The sequence below is a fragment of the Arctopsyche grandis genome, chromosome 9 (genome assembly GCF_051622035.1).
Source record: "Arctopsyche grandis isolate Sample6627 chromosome 9, ASM5162203v2, whole genome shotgun sequence".
In the NCBI taxonomy this organism is placed as follows: Eukaryota; Metazoa; Arthropoda; class Insecta; order Trichoptera; family Hydropsychidae; genus Arctopsyche; species Arctopsyche grandis.
This window is the reverse complement of record NC_135363.1, coordinates 31,355,899-31,375,873: the sequence shown is the minus strand read 5'-3', so window position 1 is coordinate 31,375,873 and position 19,975 is coordinate 31,355,899. Positions and strand designations below refer to the sequence as shown.

The following is a 19,975-nucleotide window of genomic DNA, read 5'->3' as shown; positions in this document are numbered from 1 at the left end:
TAAATATCCAAGTCGGCTCAGCAGCATTAAAGATAATACTGTTGCGTAGGGGTGGATGGAGGATCCAAGTAAAAGGCCAAAGTCGTGTCACAGCATTTATTGCTAATTAAGGAGATACACGCACTGCCAGTGCTCCGTCCAGAATGTCTTGATATGATTTATTTATTTATTTATTTATTTAATATTTTTGGACCATTGTGACATTACAGGAAGAACCTAATGCGCCACAATGGCCTACATTTGAAAAAGATATAAAAACATGATATAAAAACAAGTAAACTGTAAATAATGGAAAAAAGCAAAAGCAGAAAACATGGTAAAATAAAATAATAAAAAAAAGTAACAAAAGGAAAATAATACATCATTCAGAGAGAAAAAAAAATAACAAAAGTGTAAAAATTAAAAATAAAATCCATAAATCCCATTCTTTGTTTACACTGAACAAAATTAAAATAGTATATAAAAATGTACAAAGGAGAATGAAAAAGTAAAATAAAATAAAACAAAATATGAATAAAAAATAAAATCACAGCGAGGCCCAAATGGAAGAGAGTAGATTAAGATTCCACTCATTCATCACATTCAAATTAAGAAAGTAATGATGAGCGCAGGTTACCAGATAAATATGTTAAGATAATATCCGATAATCTACGCTCCCCAAGGTGGAAAATATCACATTCAGGGACAGCAGCAACGATTTCATTGAGAAGTCGAATAGCTCTTGGAATAGGAGCCATTCGAAAAATAAGTGTGCGAGCAGCAGGTACAACCATCAAATGATGATGTCTACCACGCACATAATTATTAGGGACATAAAGTCCCAACTGTTCCAGCAACAACGGGCATGACGTATTACCACGTAATAGCTGGAGAACGAAACGAATTAACGAGAAATTTCTCCGAAGTTCAAGGGAATTATACCCAAGCATGCCCAAAAGGAAAGGAGTAGGATAGAGATATGGGTAGAACCCATACTCTTTCTTATAAAGAAAACGAAGAAATGCTTTTTGCACTTTTTCTATAATACGAGAGTAGTTTGCTTCATGCGGATTCCACACAATTGCATTATACTCTAGCTTACTTCTAACAAGCGAGTTGAAAAGCAAGCGAGAAGACGAGGGGTTGGAGAATAATCTAGCATATCTCAAGACAAATCCAAGTCGACGAAAGGAAACGTCAGTGATTGTCTTGATGTGGTTGTGAAAGGTGAATTGAGGATCAAAAGTGATACCCAAGTCGACCATTGATTCCACGCACTTCAACAATACGGATCCAATGGAATATCCGTGACAAGTACCTCCTTATAAAAGACAGGTCGCTCAAGGCATCTTCGACGTCCGGTTACTTCCCTATTGTTTAGGCATGTACCTGGATATGTATTCCCATGATATTCAGTCCCACGCTATAGTCAGTTCTGAAAACTCCACGGGAATGCGACCGAGTGCCGTTGCCGCCGATAAGTGCATTCGGGCGTCTCTCATTGTTAGCCGACTTGCACTTAAGCCTGGAGGTAATCCACGAAACCAATTATAACGGCGGCTTCTTTTAGCATACGCTACAATACTCTACAATACAAATTATATCCTTTTACACTTGATTCGTCCCAGAACCAAAGCATCAATCGTTGGCATCTCTGTGTGGTCTACCTGCGATTTGCACGTATCTTGAAACACGTGAAGTTTTGCGTCATATCATAACGGTTATTATAAAACAAGTGGTAGTGCTTTCTGGCATCGGGACAGAGCTGAGATTATCCTATATAATACATCGGACATATTTATAACTCACCTTGTCTGCAAGGGTTTGCCTTGAACTAAAAAATTCGACAAACGAATTGATAGGTAAATATTGCGCAAATTTTCACAGAACGTCATCAGGTGCAAACGAGAAACATTTGGCCAACACTATGAATAGATACTACAAAGGATCGTAAACTACTACATTGTATATAGAACAACCATTCAACATTCTATTTACATAAATTGCTTTGTAACAAATTATTCTCGTGCACAAGTATGTAGATTCATAACTAGATTTTGATCTTCATTTAATAACAACCCGGCACAATTGACCCATTTTTATATAGGTACAATAAACTCGTTTCAAATTCCAAATTAACTGTTTTGTTTTACTGTGTTGTTATCTATCTATATATGTATATAAAATTGAATGTCTGTTTGTTTGTCTGTCTGTCTCGTATAGGCTCCTAAGCCACTCAACCGATTACGATGGAACTTTCTGTATTTGTTATATGCATGTCCGGGAAGCTTACTGTTAATAAAAAAACGGGAAAAAGCCTCTTAGTAATAATATTCGTAATTACGATGTTACCGACGCAAAAATTTTAAGCGCCATTGTGTGGTCAATGAAATGTGTTCGTTGGTAACCACGTTACCAGTTGGTTTATGACGACACGGCATTGAAGAGACGTTAGTTTAGTTCCATCACTTGAAACGGGAGCGGGAATTGCATCCGTTATTATGGCATTGCAACGCATGCCGGGTTTAGCTAGTACATATGTTATAAAATATAACAATAATACTTAAAAATACTCCTACATATAGTAGAACCATCATTTGAAATTTCATATTACTATATAAATTTATATAAATCGTCAGATTTCGAGATGCTGAAAGCTTGAAAATTGCGAGAAATGGATAAAAGTTGCCAATTTTTTGGAACCGTTTCAATGAAAATCAAATAAATTAGCAAACTCTGATAGGCAAAGATCGACCTGGAGTCACAAACCAAGATTTGGCCAGCAGCAACCAGTGGGACTCGAACCCGTGACCACTATGTTCTAAAGCCGACAAATATGTATATGTATATGCTAACCACTAGTTCACGCTGCTGGTTTTATTCATGCAAATAATTCAATTCCTTTCCAAAACCATTAGTTGAAATATCTAAAGGCATGACACTAGTGATATATACATACATACATACATATTTAAATATGATTCATGATAATTTTGAATCAAAAGTTGTAGAGAAAACAATTCAGTAGAAAAAATTCGAATCCCTTACATCAAAAGAACACCGATTTTGATTTTTAAATGCTTTTTATTATTACTAAATTATGTTCACAATACATCTTACCTATATCTATTTTAATAGCTACTGATCTACTGATCATTTTCTATTTTATAATTTTAATTTAATTTTGTAAGTAATCATAGTATTATATTATTCTAATGTAAATGTACAGCATGATAGGAAAAAAAGCTCAAAACCCTATTTACAATTCTTATAAATGCTCGTAATACATCTAATACATAATATTAATTAAAGACTCAGTAAAGTCGATGATATAAAGCAGATTGTGTTTGGGTAATCTGTGTGTTATACCTGAAGGTTATAGACATTTTGTTGTAATAATCGAGACTCTTCACAGGTGTGATAGTATGGTTATTAGTGATTCTGTCATAGAATCTACTGGTTAGTTTGTTAGTAATGAATGTAACTAACGGAATATTATTTATGGCATGCAGTTTTTTCAAGTTAGTATATATGGGTGTGCTATAAATAATTTTTAGGTATTTATTTTGTATTATTTGGAGCATGGAAAGGTTAGTATTCGAGGCTTTATTCCATACAAGTGAAGCATATATAGGTTAATAGTGGTAATATGAGCGCGCGATATAATTTTATTTTATTTTGAGTTGATAAAGAGCTATGGCGATTAAATATTGGGTATATTGTACACCGATTTGGCATGTTTTCAACTTATCAAGATTGGAACATTTCAAAAATCAAGATTATCCTTTCATTACAAAGCTTTATATCGAGAACCTTCTGAACCATCCCTATCGCAACTTACAAAGTTGCGATGCAAAGTTTGAGTTTTTATTTTTTTATTTATATCTAGTCCACGTTAATATTGACAGACAGTTGACAGTGTTAAAATCAAACATACCAATACCTTTATATAAGTATATATTTTTGGTATGCATAATATTATGTATATATATGTGTGTGTGTTTTGAGTGGGTGGGAGCGGTGGTCAGCTTACACCAGTTCCCGCCCGCCCGCCCCACGCAACACCACGCTGCACAAAACAGGTCAGCATTCATACTAATCAACCCCTGTCACTGTCAATGACATCTCAAATTAATCCTACTACACTTGACAACGATCATGAGAAATATCAACGCATACTTTTAAATATTTCGGTACAAAATGGTGCAAAGTGTCACACTACTAATCATTTCACATTAGTGTGTTTTCGAGTCTTCGATTAGATCGTCAAATGAGAAGGCATTTATTAAATATTAAATGATTGCAATTTATACATATTATACATTTTCTGAAATGATTTTGGTTTTTGAATAAATTCGTCTTATATTTTTATATAAAGTAGAGAATTAGCGGCGTTACTCAGGTGCAAAAAAAAGGTAAATGAAGCCAATAAAGAGCTTGTAAAAATGGGAGCGTTTCAGAAAACTTATAAATTTACGGTTAAGAACACAGTGGGATAATATATATATACATATATGCCAAATTTAATGGTTCCAAATTGAAAACTGAAGATTTGATTAGCCAACAAACAAAGAAACACTTATCTATACGGACATTTAAACTTTTCAATGTTTGATTTATTCTTTATCCGTATATATTTTAATATAAAGTTTTGAATTATAATTATAGACTTTTTCCAGAGTATTTTGTTGAACCAAATATGGTTGTATATTTTTATTATTTTAATGGTTTGTAATTGAATTTGTCACATACACACTTATTTATAGTGTGTAGGTAATAAATGCATTAAAATTAAATGTTCAAATCGATTTTATTACTCAAAAGGTTTAGTACTATAAATGGCAATTAAATGCTTGGTAAAATAAAAATAAATCATTTATTTATTCACATATTATTTCATAGTCGAACCTTTCCATACATTTTTATCGATTTATTTTTTTGGGTTGCAAATTTTATTTATTTATTATGACTTTGACTGCTGAAAAGCCTGAAAATTATAATCTAAAAGGCGACATCTTTGCATTATTTGTACAATCAAGCATGATATAATACTACTCAATTCGAAACGAATCTATTGAATGAAATGTTTTTCACAACAAATGTTGACTGAAAAATAAAATTAAAAGAACTGCTTAATCCAAAAACAACCAATGCAAGTTTAAAATTGTCATTATTTATTATTTATTTATTCAAATCGACGATTTTTCGTGTCGCACGAAAATAACGTTCGTAAATGGGACACGAGAAGATTTCTCAAGAATGCGGAAATTATTATTTCGGATTCGTATATGTGCGTACTTTGTTTTATTGTTTTTTCTTCTGAAAAATTATACGCGGCTTGAATTCTGCGAAAAATTGTATATTTGGCTCACGATCAGTGATGCGAGACGATCTTTGTACTTACAAACAAGTCGCCTAAATTTATAAAATGGTTAAGAAAAATTATATTTTAAAAAATGCGTACTATTCAAAGCTCAAAGCACAAAATCCAAACAGTGAAATTCCAAAATATAAATTTGAAACACCTCAAATTAAATTATTCGAATTCGACAGACGTCGTACGATTCGGTTTAATTAAATCAACTAGTCTTCCGTCGTTTTAATTAACTGTTTAAATATTAAAATAACGATCTCTCGGGTGTGTTTGCCAAATTTTAAATCCAAAAAATTACACACGTTACAAACACACTTGATTTTTCGTATTTTGTAGTATGACACGCGTAATATTAGATCAGACGGCAACAGACAAACAATTTTAGAAAACATGTAGGTGGGAAACGAACGTCTCAACCAGTGAAATTAGCGATAATACACACACACATAGTAACGAAAACATCAGAAATCATTGTTCCAAAACCAATATCTCTTTCAGCGACGCTTCCTACGATTTTCTATTTCAGGTTTCCAATTTTTTTACTTCTCTTCAGTATTCCACCGTGCTGATAGTATCTGTTGTAACGAGTCACTTAAGCTGACACAGTTTGGGAAATATTATATAATATAACCTAACATTCGTGTTTTTCTATACAAAAAATCTGTTATGAAAGAATTTGAGTCACACTAAAATTTCATTGGAATTTTTCAATACAAAATTACACATTTTCATTATAATAGACATTCCATGGAAAACCTGAGATTTTCCACAGAAAATTTTTTTCCACAGTTTAGAATCGTATTTTTTCGGAATCATAATACAGAAATGTACTCTAATAAAGAAAATATGTAAACAAAAACTCTTTTTTTTTTTGCTCCTTCTGTAGGATTAATTGTAGTTTCAATATGAAAACTTTTGGGGATGTTTAATATATGTATAAAGTTGTATGCATTTGTGCTGACACAAAACAATTTAGAACCAAATGATTTTTGGACTTTATTCAAAAAAATCTGCCTTACGAGTTAATGTATGATGTTTTCAATCTTTTTATATATGAAGGTGACTTAATGATAGTAAAATAAGAAGTATGAATGCACTGAATCGTTTTGAATCACGTTACAGAAATAAGTAGACAATGTCGTACCAGAATATGAATCACTTTCCATGTGTTATGCATCACGTTTAATGTCAATGGCCAAAATCGAGAACGAAAAGATAAATTATTATGTGTCGAAACAAAAAGGCAAGTGCGCAAAATATTTTGGATTCATTTCAAAGTCCTTGCCTGTCAGGTGATTAAATCTAACCGGTCATCATCAGACCAACTTCAAGAAAGTGAAGCGGCTAAAAAGAAAAAAAAATGTCTGAGGAATCCAGCCAAGTGCTCCAGAATTAGACGGATGAAATCCCATTTAGAAATAAAAAAAAAACGTAAATTTTCTCGCATATCGATCGATACATACGTACATATTTCACGAATCTCTCAAGCGTTCCGCAAATAGTTTATCTATAGCGTTGAGTGAATCGAATTATTGACAGAGTGTCTTTATTGCGTTTATTTCAGTACGTTCTCAATCAATTTTCAACTTGTAAACAAGACAGAAGTGCATACCTGCATCTCACCACAAATGCAACTCATATTCGACCCGATAATATTATAAGAAACACACCGACAAACGTCGAAAAATGTTTTCAAATAAATCAAAATCATATATGTATGTACTATAGCTACAAACAAAGAATCAAATCAGCTATGCAAATCTACAGTTTTTAATTTAAAACCAACCAACTCGTGGTACTCACTTACACAAATCGCAGACTACATTTTTTTCTGAAAAAGCTCAAGCTTTTACCCATCCAAGCAACTTCAGAAACTTCAACTATTATTATTATGAGTTTTAAACTTATTTATCTTGCATTGCTTTTATCAAATTTTACATTATCAATATATATTATACTAGTTGTTTAACCCGGCTTCGCTCGGTATGTGTAATATAAACAGCTTAAACATGGCGAATCTAATAGAGTACATACCTATATATACATTTGTTTTTTTTATTAAATATATTTGAATCGAAAATAATACAATATTCAACCAATCGAATTATCGTCATAGAAATTTTGACTTGTTTTCGATTCCCAACAAAAATTACTTATAAACTTACATACAAAGTCTCTTTTGAAATTATATATTAGATGTACATATGATAGATGTAAATACAATTCACATTTGTATATCATTGACTATTGTCTTATAAATTTAGAGGAATATTTTGTAACCAGTCGTGAAATTCGGTGCTTAATTGACTCTAAATTATTGACTGTTAGTGTTTTTACCCGGCTTCGCTCGGTATTTGTAATATAAACCGCTTAAACATGGCCAATCTAATAGTAAACATTTTATTAAATTTATTTGTACAGTTTTATTTCATTTAAATTTATTTGAATATTCATTTGTTCGATGACGTCACGGATTTACGAACCAACAATACTTACAAAGTCTCTTTCGAAATTATATATTAGACTAGTGTTTTTACCCGGCTTCGCTCGGTATTTGTAATATAAACCGCTTAAACATGGCCAACCTAATAATAAACATTTTATTACATTTATTTTAATAGTTTTATTTTATTACAACAATACTTACATACTTACAAAGTCTCTTTCGAAATTATATATTAGATTGGGTTTTGATTCAAGTCATATTAATAACTATAGATAATAAAAACAAGCCAAAATTGTATACAAAATTGAATGGCAAGTTTGAGGAAGACGTATTTTTTGTAAAAATACGACATCACTAGACATCGAACTAATATTTTTTATTAATTTTTTTTATGATTGTTTCAGAAAAGCAGGCGAGACGATTTAGACATAAAAACCCGACATGGCGACCGGACCTAGACTCGTCAACAAACAGTTCAATTCCCCGATAGGACTTTATTCCCAGCAAAACATTCAAGACACCCTCAGCAAGCAGACACGCGTCCTCAACAATGGAGCTGTCGGGTAATGATTTATCATATTGTGTTCTATTTTAGAAAATGTTATGACAGTCGAAATATGTTATTTACAACAATGTGCATTGTCATCGACGAAATGCATTCAAGACTGTGTGTTGATGACTAATCGAATTCGACCATCTGTCGCGTCAGTCAGAGAGCTCTCGTTAAAGCTCGCCGACTCATACGCGCAATGTTTATGCCAAGTTATACCGAAAAAATGCGTGAAATCATCGGTTGACGGCCTCTGATAATGCCGAAACTCCGGCCTTGCCAAATTTGAAACATTTGTTCTAGACTTTTTAAATTTGGATGAGTTTTCCGATGAAAAATGTACACGCAAACTAGTAACAATTTAACTGGACTTCTGAATAACATACTAAATATAGCAAATATTAATATTTCTATTTAAATTTCTTTCAAAATTTATATTGTTACTAAAACTTGAACATATCCTCCTTCAAATTGTTCCAATCAATTTTTTTTTTCTTCATCAAGAACTTTTCTATTCATTTCTTAACTACATATACTTTCCTTATTGAACGTTATATTGTGTTAACGTTCTGAATGCTTTAAACATTCAATTGTATTAAGTTGTAAAATTCAAACGTAAATATATGCTATTTATATAATGTGGCATATTTTAATTCTCCCATTCCTCGAGACCCCCGTTGCTTAAAGTCACTGGATGGTGCCATTGACATTTGTCATATGTCTTTTCATTCACTGCACCGCTTCCTCGGTCGACAATTTTTTACAATTAAACAATTAAGCAGTTAATAGTTGATAACTGTTGACTTGGCTGTTATATTTACTTTTATGAAGTTTTGTGATCATGCAAAAATTCTAATTCGAGATTTTGACCAATTCAAACTCAGAATCAATTACTAATCACGTCATGCATTTTTTTTTTCTTCTGTGATTCGTGTATTTTTTATTCTGCTCTTAATCCGTTTAGCACACTCACTCGTCACTTTGGAGCAATCTGTTAGGCGATTGTGCATGATTAATTGATATAAAATAATAAAAAATAATAATAATAAAAGACATAATTTTAATAAAAACATATTCTCTTATAAAAAGTAAATATATTATGCTTATTAATTCAATTCAGATTCGTGTAAATACGAGTAAATACTAGTACGAGCTTTAAGCTCGCAATTTTACCGATTTAAAATTCAGCACACTTCTAATTAACCCTTTTAAACGAAAATAAAAAATATTGTGGCCAGAACACTATCCCAATAAACATGTTTCAATACAAAATACTCAATATAAAATAGTATTAACAGTGGGAAAAAATCGCCTTGAATTCAAAATCAGATTTGCTAAATATTTGATACGAATTTGTTAAAATCAATTATCTGTCGATATTAGATTTATACTTCATTTTTCGTTTGAAATTTTCATCTATGCAAAAATTTACGCTTAGAATTTTTTTTTTAAAGATTATGTGCGGCTTTCTTGTGACAGCATACTTGTCAAATAGTATACAAATAAATTCTTAAATTGTGAATAATTTGTGTTTAACTGTCTGAAAGCCCTGATTTATCCAAGTTATATATGTACTTATGTACACATGGGTATACATGTGTGTATGTATGTATTCATATTAAATACATTGGTCCTTTTGGAACCGAGTAGCGCAAATAACTGTCGTTAATTTTTATTAACGTCTCAATCAATTAGTTTATTTTGGTTCGCCGTCATCGATGGTGGTCGTTTCGCGTAATAAAAACTAATTTTATGGCGGAAAAACCGAAAGAAAACATACAAACGAGCGAAAGCATATTTGTTCTATAAATGAAACGTAACGTAACTGCAAAGGAAAATCGTCGCAATAAAGAACAAACTCTGGTGTGTCACACGGGCTTAAAATAGGTGAAGTTGTTTGTTTTGAAAGAACAATTCATTCGCAAAATGATATATGAAGGTCGTGTTGTGATTGGCCATTTAATGTGCCAATCGTAGCCAAGCAATGTTGTGATTGGTCAGTTATTTTTGAAAAACGCTGCAATTACACGAAACGATTTTTTTTCTTGAGAATGTTATCAATTTATTTTCACAAAAGACTATATAATATTAAGCTATCTTAAACCTCAACAAATCCTATTTCTTAATGAAATATATTTGTATAATTTTGACAATGTATTTGTAGTATAAACCGTTTAAGGTCTGACCGCACTATGCGTCAATTGAATGATACGACACTTCACGGCAGTATGCGACAATGTTAGGTAAACCGTACTTGAACGACAGCGATGCGACACTACGCAGTAAATTATGTCAATCATTCGTTCGGTACCTCGGATCAAGATGGACGAAACGGACACTATTATAGTATATCTTTGATATGCGAGGAAGAAGAACCGTCGAGAAAGACCAAAAGATATGGCTACATGCTATTTCAAAGTCACGATATAAAGAAGGAGAATAATTGTCGCAAGGCGACCCCAACTCAACGGCACTGCGTCATTTTGCGAACGACACCTTGGGTCAAAGTTGGTCGGAAAGTCAACTTTGTCGCACGGTGTCGTTCTACGTCATGCGGCTGTCGCGCAGTGCGTTATGTCTCATACAAGTTCATACAAACAATATTTGGTCGCGTACTGTTGTGAAGTGTCGTATTGTTCGACTGACGCATAGTGCGGTCAGACCTTTAAACATGGCTTATCTAATAGTTTTATTTTATTTAAATTTATTTGAATATTAATTTTTTTATTTTATTAAATTTAACGTGACGGATTCTAATAACCAAAACTTACATACATACATACATACATAAATACAAACATACAAGTCTCTTTCGAAATTGTATATTAGATAGTATTTTAAAATTATTAAATAATTTCAAAATTACCCAATTATCTGCCGCACTTATTTACATTTTTCTGCAATAATAAATCAATATGTATATTCAAATTTTCATTTTTTATGTTCATTTGAAAATTAAAAATAAAATAACTATAAAAAAAAATTATATTAAAATGAATTTTACGTACATATGTATGTATATAGTTTTTTATTTATTAAAAATATATGCGATAGTTTCCAAATCGCCCATTTTTTGCGGCACCCCTAAAATTCTTGCTGTTTTTAAAGTAACAGCAGTTGGCAACCTTTTGAGAGTGGGTAATTTTTTTTTTAAATATTCATTTAGTTTCCGGGTAAAATAAAACAACTTTTTTCAACCCCCGAGTAGTAGGTTGCCGACCACTGATCTAAATATTATTATTAGTCACCGGACCTAGAAGGTGCTGCGTATTTTATTTTTTATTTTATTTTATTTTATTAATTGAAAAATCAACAGACAGGATGTACATAGCATCCGAGTCCAATAATAGATTTTTACAAAAATGAAAAAGATAAATATAAGGAAAACAAATTATTAAGTATTGTTCAAAGGTTGTAAATGCATACCGTTATAGTTGAAATGTATTTTAAGTTGTAATATATTTTGACTAGTTTGAATATATTGCTTCCAACCCACGTAAGTTGATTCATATGGCGATTTACATTCCAACTGGTCAAAATAGATAACAACAGAAAATACAGTTCAACTATATATTGGTACCAGGTTAGATAGAGAGGTTGGATTTTTGTGAAAACGTCACTCGACTAATAAATTGAGTTTGTTAGTCACATTTTTGTTTTGAATACATTCTTACAGTTATCGTAATACGGTACTAATTACCTGTATCCGTAATACCCAGCAAATATTAACGCATTGTTAAATTCTAAAGCATTCGTAAAAACATCAAAGCTGTCAAAACTCAACTGTCATATTACAACTGGCGCACATTGTTGAAAGTGTATTTGCTCTTGTATATACATATATAATTTAATAGTTGAATTTTATTCGAATATGGATGACCTAAAACGCCACTTTGAATATATTACAACTGAAAATACACTTCGACTGTATTATATGTATATAAACAGCTTAAACATGGCGAATCTAATAGTAAACATTCATGTGTTTTTTTATTAAATTTATTTTAATCGAAAAAATATAATATTCAATCAATTGAATTGTCGTCATAGAAACTTTGTATTGTTTACGAAGCTCCCAACCAAAAACACTTACATACATACATACATATATACATACAAAGTCTCTTTCGAAATTATATATTAGATTATATGTACATATGTACAACGTACTTGAATAAATCCATTTAAATTTAAAAGACGTTTCTTTGTTAAAAACATATCAATTTGATGTATAAATATTCCCATACTAAATCAACAAACCTTCAGATTATTTGAAACTCTTCAAATCAAAAGAAATACGTCATAGTTTTCCAACCCAGTTCCAATTCATTTAAATGTAAAAGACATTTATTTGTTAAAAACACATCAATTTGATGTATAAATATTCCCATACTTATTCAACAAACCTTCAGATAATTTGAAACTCTTCAAATCAAAGAAAGACGTCCCCGTTTTCCAACCCAGTTTGAAAATGAAAATGAAAACACACAAATAATACTTAAAATATGACACGTTGTCGCTTTTTTTTATAATATATAATATTATATTTTCCACTCTGTATGACATGACTTATGCCAGTCGGTCGTCAATCATCGCTCGATGGACGCGTTCTTGACACGAATTCGACCATTTCACATTCAATGTCAATGACTTCCAGTCTAAAATAAATGACGCGAACAAAAAAAAAACGAAAGTAACAAACGGATCCGTACTTACTTGGGTGTAGCGCGCGTAACGGTTACCGGCACCGGCCCGTTAAAGGTTAAATCGCGAACCGATTGCATATAATTTTAATAACTGCATCTCAACCGGTTCGCGAACCCTCCGGCCAAATGTAGCGGACCTTCGATGACCGACTTCGTGGTCACGAATCAGCCAACAGAAGGACATACTACTTTATGGAGCTGATAATTAATTCAATTCAATGTTTAACTTACACTTGAATACACTTTTCAATAGAAATAAACAGTGGAGTAAAAAAAAACTACCCTTTTCTATATTTTGTTTATAAAATTAAGACAAAATTCGACTGATTACGTTCGAAGTGTCAAAGATTTACACTTCAGATTCAATCCAAAAAGACACGACTCAACAAACGTTCAAAACGTTCCGATTCCACAGCCCTAAATATCATAAAAATGGCTCCTTTATCAATCAGATGTTTCTACTGACCACTTTTAAGAATGAAGCATAAAACTACAAAAGAAACCAGCTGCCGTTTATCTTAAATAAGATAAACATTAAACTCTGTTATTTGACAAGGAAACGCGCATGTCATGCTAGACATCTGATTAATTTCGAATGGTCTTTTTTTTTCATTGTAGAAAACAAGTGCTGATAATCCCGATTAGCATTGATCAATGTTTAGGGGTACTCAAAATATATATTATTAATGGCGAAAAAACATTGCGATTATTTGTGACATTATTTGGCAGTTCGATCACAAGTAATTATGCCTTACTAGAACTACATAAATAATTACTACTTGCTAGCAATCGAACTCATCTTTAAAACCAATTTCTGGAAATGCAAATAAAAAATGATTGAATACCGTTGGCGTAGATATGTTGTTGAAAGCTTTTATAACTTGATTTATAATGCAGAGAATAGGCTTTGGAAATCTCCAAATTTTTTTGAGTCAAACCCTGATTGTATAAAGTTTCTTGTCCTAAGATCATTCAGTTCATCCGTGTTGAGGTCAGCATCTTCAAAACATTTTGTTTCAGAATGAAGTAGATCTTTACAATCTACCAATCTGCGTCCTTTAAATCATGTCCAGGGCCGGCTCAAAGATGCAGCAGATATGTATATATATATATATATATATATATATATATATATATATATATATATATATATATATATATATATATATATATATATATATATATATACATATATGTATGTATATGTATATATAAGGGATGGATTTGCTTCTCAAAATTAAATATCTTAACCAATCATATTCGACAGAAGAAATGTCACTCTATAAAATTTTTCAATTCATTATTGAATATAAATTAATGTCTTCATTACCGAATTTATTCATAGTTATCCGTATTTTACTCATTCTTATACATAAAACGTGCGTATTTTGAATAAAAAAAAATTAAATTAATTTTTTTGTTTTTATTTTAATAGATATTTCTTCAACATAAAATTTCATGAAATTTATTATTTAAAAAATTTAATGGAGGGCGCTTAAACCAATCTGCCTAGAGGTGCCATATACATACATACCTTCAGGCTGGGCCTGATCATATCTGCTCTTAAAGCTTTTAAAGATTAACGCATAATCGCAATACAATCAAATTAATTGACTGTATTCGGCATGCTAGATATTAAAAATGGCTCCAGTATTGGTAATTGGCATAGTGACATGAAACTAACTAAAGCTGAAACCAAAGCTGTGCTTGTTTTACATGAAAACTTATTGTTTTTGATCATTTTCATAGGCTTCAATTCAATAAATTGTTCCAAATATGTATGTATATCCGATCATGGTCCTCAATGAACTAAATTAAACCAGATAACTGGACAGAGATGTCCCATTATCGTTTTGGTTCATCGGAACACTCCGCCGAGGAACGCAGGCTATTCTCGTGCTGGAGCATTGCAACGATTCAAAATAGAAGCAGACGCTGAACCCATCGCATCGTCCAGGATATAAATATATAGTCCAAGTGTGTGTCAACACGTGTCCTGCACCAGAACATCTCAGGATATGACTCCTGCATGCCTTTAAATGTTGGGTACAAAACGAGAAGAAATTGGGTCAACTCCCGATATAGGACATCCCGTATCGCATTACCTATCAAAATACATACATACATACATAAAGATTCAAAATATGTGCATTAATATAGTGTTTTTTTTTAATTTTTGCTACTTTTACTATTTTTTATTGCTACTCACTCATAATGATGCGCTGTCACTTTTGTCGATATGTGAAAGTTGTCACGTTTGACTTTGGTCCTTTGGTGTCTGAGCTGCATGTACGTATGTATATAAATAAACACATTTATGATGGGAAAGCTGGTATTTCTGGTCCAATTAAATCGGATGCTGATTGTATTTATTATGACATTTAAACGTGACACTGTGAAAATGCAGCAGTCGAGTTGTGACGCTTCAAAATGCGTGACCTTTTGGCTGCGTGTAATTTTCACCGGGACAAAAACGACACGGCTACAGATTAGAATTTCGACTTAACCTTTTCCGTGTTCGGACTTGATGTTGAACAATTGTATTGTGGAAAGGAAAGTTTTAAAAGTTTGAAACAAATCAATTGAAATGTACAATTTGACAAACTTTGTACTGTCGCATTTGCTTAGAATTAACACATCAAGATAAATTTCAGCAGCAGATTTTTTTAATTAATAAAATTAATAATAGAGAAATTCGTGGTACGTATTATATTAGTTAAATAAATATTCTATATAAAAAACTTAAACTAAATAAATATTCTATATATTTTCTTTAAACAAAATGTATGAATATACGACAGCAAATCATTTCTCACGTTTTTTAAGATACTACATACAAATTTGACTTAATTCAGAGTAACTGAATGCAAATACAATATCTTTTTCCACTGTTGAAGGCTTTCAATATACTTACAAACAGATTCTATCCAATAATTTTGCTTTTCTTTTTCATCTTTAGTGTCTAATTTCATAATGTTTTCACTCAAAATAAATATTAGAATCAATACTCAATGTTTTTCCTTTAAATTTTCGTATCTATACGTAGTGTTCTAAAATCTTTAGCTTTATATATAATAATTCTTGTATATTATGAGTATAGAAATTACAATTTATTATTTTTTCCTTTAATTTTTTGTACATTAAATGTATAAATATGAAGTATAAACCTTAATAATTAACATTCCAGATGATTTGAATGTCGAAACACATTATCTTTTACTTTTAAACATTATTTACATAACTAAAATATAAAAAAAGATTGAGCATAGGAATATTTTTTTAAACATAACATAAGATAAATAATAAAGTGTATTTGCAATAAATACTGAGTCGATATAGCAATATCACACTATAAAATTCCGATCTAATATGAGAATATAAACTGCTATGTTCCGATATGTTTTTCAAACGAATGCACTGTTTGATTTCGTTTACACCGTGTAAACAGAGTATGCGTTCGACTTTCGAATTCAACTGCAGTATTTACGCAAACTTTGCAAAAAATAAACTGTTCCCAATAAAACCAGTGAAATGTACAATTTTCGTACGAACGCTGTGCATATTTTGAACGATGTTATCGCAACGTATGAAGCGTGACAAATTGTAATTTAACTTATCTAGGAAATCGTAGTAAATGTAGTAGTAAAAAATGGTAATTAGAAATATGCACATACATACATATACATATACGCATTCACTCTCGTTTTACATTCACCGGATTTTATCGCCCAGGTGTAATTAAAATGAAATTATTTTTAATGTGTCGCTTCACCTGTACGCTCGTGCGAGCTAGCTGGCAAAATTGCAGTGACGTACCTGAAGTTATAAATTTAATATTTTCTTCAACTTTGTTTTGAATTCTGATACGCCTATAAAAAACTGACCTGATTGCCTAAATTCCACACGACTGCTCACTATAAAAACTTTGTCAAGATTTTAATCATTTAATTGGGATTAAACAATGTCATCTCTTGATACGACATATGTATACTCGTACATATGTACATACATGTTACATGTAATATATTAATTAATATGGTTTTTAAAAAATTCGGATACCAAATATTTGGATTATCATTAATTTTAAACAATGTCCTGTGTCTCCAACCAATAAATTTATCACGATAAACATTTCTGAAAAATAGGCTTTTTTTCATATACCTCTATTTTGAGAGATAATTGAATTTTTTTTTCTATTTAAAAAAATAAACGCTTAATATTTACCTTTTGAAGTTTATTTGAGTCTATTATTGTACATACATATGTAAGTTTTGACTGTTTGATGAGAATTCAAAGTCGCCATACAAAGCACGCCTATGTGTGTATAGAGAAAGCATTATTTTCAGAAAATTTACATTTTTTTCATGTTTCCGTGATTATTTTTAAAATAAAATCATAAATAACTTCCTTGTGTAGATGCCTTTAATTTTAACACAAAATACTCAAAAAGTTACGAATTTTATTAAATATTTTTACGTCAAAACATGACTAATAAATTCACTGGCAACACAGGCTAACCAAAATAAATGCGATCAGACGGTTGTTTCAATTATCATCGAAACTTTCAAATGGTACAAACTTTAAATAAATAAATATTAATGTTTTAAAATTGAAATTAAATTTATTTTTTGTTACGAATTAATTAAATGCATTTATATGATATTATCCACCTGAGATTTATTTTTATTTTTTTAAAATTCAATATAAGTTACAATTGAATATAAGGAAAAGTAACCACATAGATATAGTTATCAAATCCATGAAAAAAAATCTTTTTTTTTCATTTACCGGTAAATATCGGTATACCGGTAGTAGGAAAAATCATTTACCGTTTACCAACTTATCAGAATTTGTCGGTAAATTACAATCCCTAATCTATAATATATACGTATATATAAAATTGAATGTCTGTTGGTTTGTCTGTCTGTCTCGTATAGGCTCCTAAACCACTCAACCGATTACGATGGAACTTTCAGGATTTTTTGTATGCATGTCCGGGAAGCTTACTGTGAAAAAAAAACCTATAATAATATCCGTAATTATGATTTTACCGACGCGAAAGTTTGAAGCGCCATTTTGTAAGTCAAGGAAATGTGTTCGTTGGTAACCACGTCACCAGTTGGTTTATGGGGACACGGGTTTGAAGATACGTTATTTGATCTCCAACCATCACTTGAAACGGGAACGTAAAAATAATACAACTTTATACGATGAACTACAACTTTCAACATAAGAAATAAAAAATATATATTTTGAAAATAGTAAATAATAATTAAAAACAACTCAAAATACAACAGTCATACAACATAATTACGATCTTCTTCCACCAAATACATACATACGAGCGTACTCATCGATTCGCACCGCGCCAAAAATACAACTCACCGTGAAACACTCGTCTGAAAATACCAAACAATGAAATCCGTCCATCGGCGGTTATTCACCGGTCTAATACGGTCTAAGAATTTAACATTAAATTCATATACTAAATGAATCACCACCACGAACGCCCCTGCACTCGCGAGACAAGTTCGCAAGCAGTGTCGCCCGTCTCTAGTCAATCTGACCGCTGCGATTCCAGTGAGAGCACGCGTACGCGAAACTTTACCATTACCAATTATAATAAATATAATACAACAGTGCAACGTACATATAATATACGAACAAATGATCGTTTACACCTGTGACACGAACCTATGAAAAAATATTGTTATAATATAACTTTTTTGATGTTCAGTTCGAGGCTCGCAGGTGTAAACGGTGTTTGGTTCTCTGGTCTAATTTGATTTTAACACTTTGCAGATATAATACAGAGTCGATTCGTTTATAAACAGAGTGTGGTTCTTGTGTTGTTTTTGTAAATCGTAAACAGTTCGGATATAATCGGCTGAAATCAAGATGACTAGCCTAGCCATGAATCAACGGTGAGATTTGACTTTTTAATTGTTATCTATTTATTTATTTATCATACTTGGAGTTTTATTTATACATATGTATATGTATATGTAAATTAAATGAAAAAAAAAGCAAAATACATTTAAAAAAAGTAAACAAGAAACAGAAATAAAAAAAATGGAAAATAAGATAGTGGGAAAGAAGAATTACAGAAATCCTTTAATTTTAAGAAATACATCAAGCTTATTCTTAAAAATATTAAGGTTAGTAAAAATTACAATTTCATTGGGAAGACTATTCCAAACTGAAACCACTCTGTTTGAAAAGAAGGAATCTCTGATCAATTTATTAGATTTTTCTTTTTGGAGTCTAAGCGAGTGACCTCTGAGGTGAGTGTTTTCGTTGAATATAAAAAGATTGGACAAATCACATTTATAATGATTATTTAGTATTTTATAGACTTCAATTAAGTCGCCTCTTATGTATACTTTTCGTCTCCAGTGTAGTGAGATTTGTAGTCATTCTTTTCAATCCAGTGTAGTCATTCTTTTCAATCTTTCGTTATATATATGTTAAGAAAGTGAATTAAGTTCAGAAGGAATCTTTGTAATTCTCCTTTGTACCCTTTCGATACAATTGTATTTGTATTTTAATTATGTATAAGAATGTATCGGTATCATATTTATTAATCTTTTTTAAATTGATTCAACGATAACATACCTAATTAATGATGAATCACATAAAATAAATTCATATTTTTTTCACATTGCCTTTCGAATTCACCTGCTGATTAAACTGTTACATTCCTTTGTTTATTTAATTTATTTTGCTTTAAATTAAGAGCAAACACATATAAATTTAAAATATTCAATACACAATGTTGGGTTAAAAAAAAGTTTAATTAATAAAAGATGAATCATTTCAATTGATAATTTATAACTGATTAAAAAAATATGTGTCAATGTTAATAAAAATATCCAATTATAATCACGTATCTGTTCTTATTACTATGAATGGAAATATAT

The 19,975-nt window shown here is 31.0% G+C and overlaps 1 protein-coding gene across 4 annotated transcripts in view; it reads left to right on the top strand.

Moving 5' to 3' along the window:
- Nucleotides 1-3,973: 3,973 nt before the first annotated feature.
- Nucleotides 3,974-19,975, top strand: part of LOC143916818 (uncharacterized) — a 30,314-nt gene continuing 14,312 nt past the window's right edge. For 2 of the 4 annotated variants that reach the window (XM_077438066.1, XM_077438064.1), the window contains exons 1-2: nucleotides 18,615-18,647; nucleotides 18,858-18,979. In XM_077438066.1, the coding sequence (XP_077294192.1) occupies nucleotides 18,954-18,979 (26 nt within the window). In that variant the 5' untranslated portion in view covers nucleotides 18,615-18,647; nucleotides 18,858-18,953. Of the gene's footprint in view, nucleotides 4,062-8,203; nucleotides 8,363-18,614; nucleotides 18,648-18,857; nucleotides 18,980-19,975 lie in introns of those variants that run through there. The other 2 variants (XM_077438063.1, XM_077438065.1) reach the window with 2 other exon arrangements.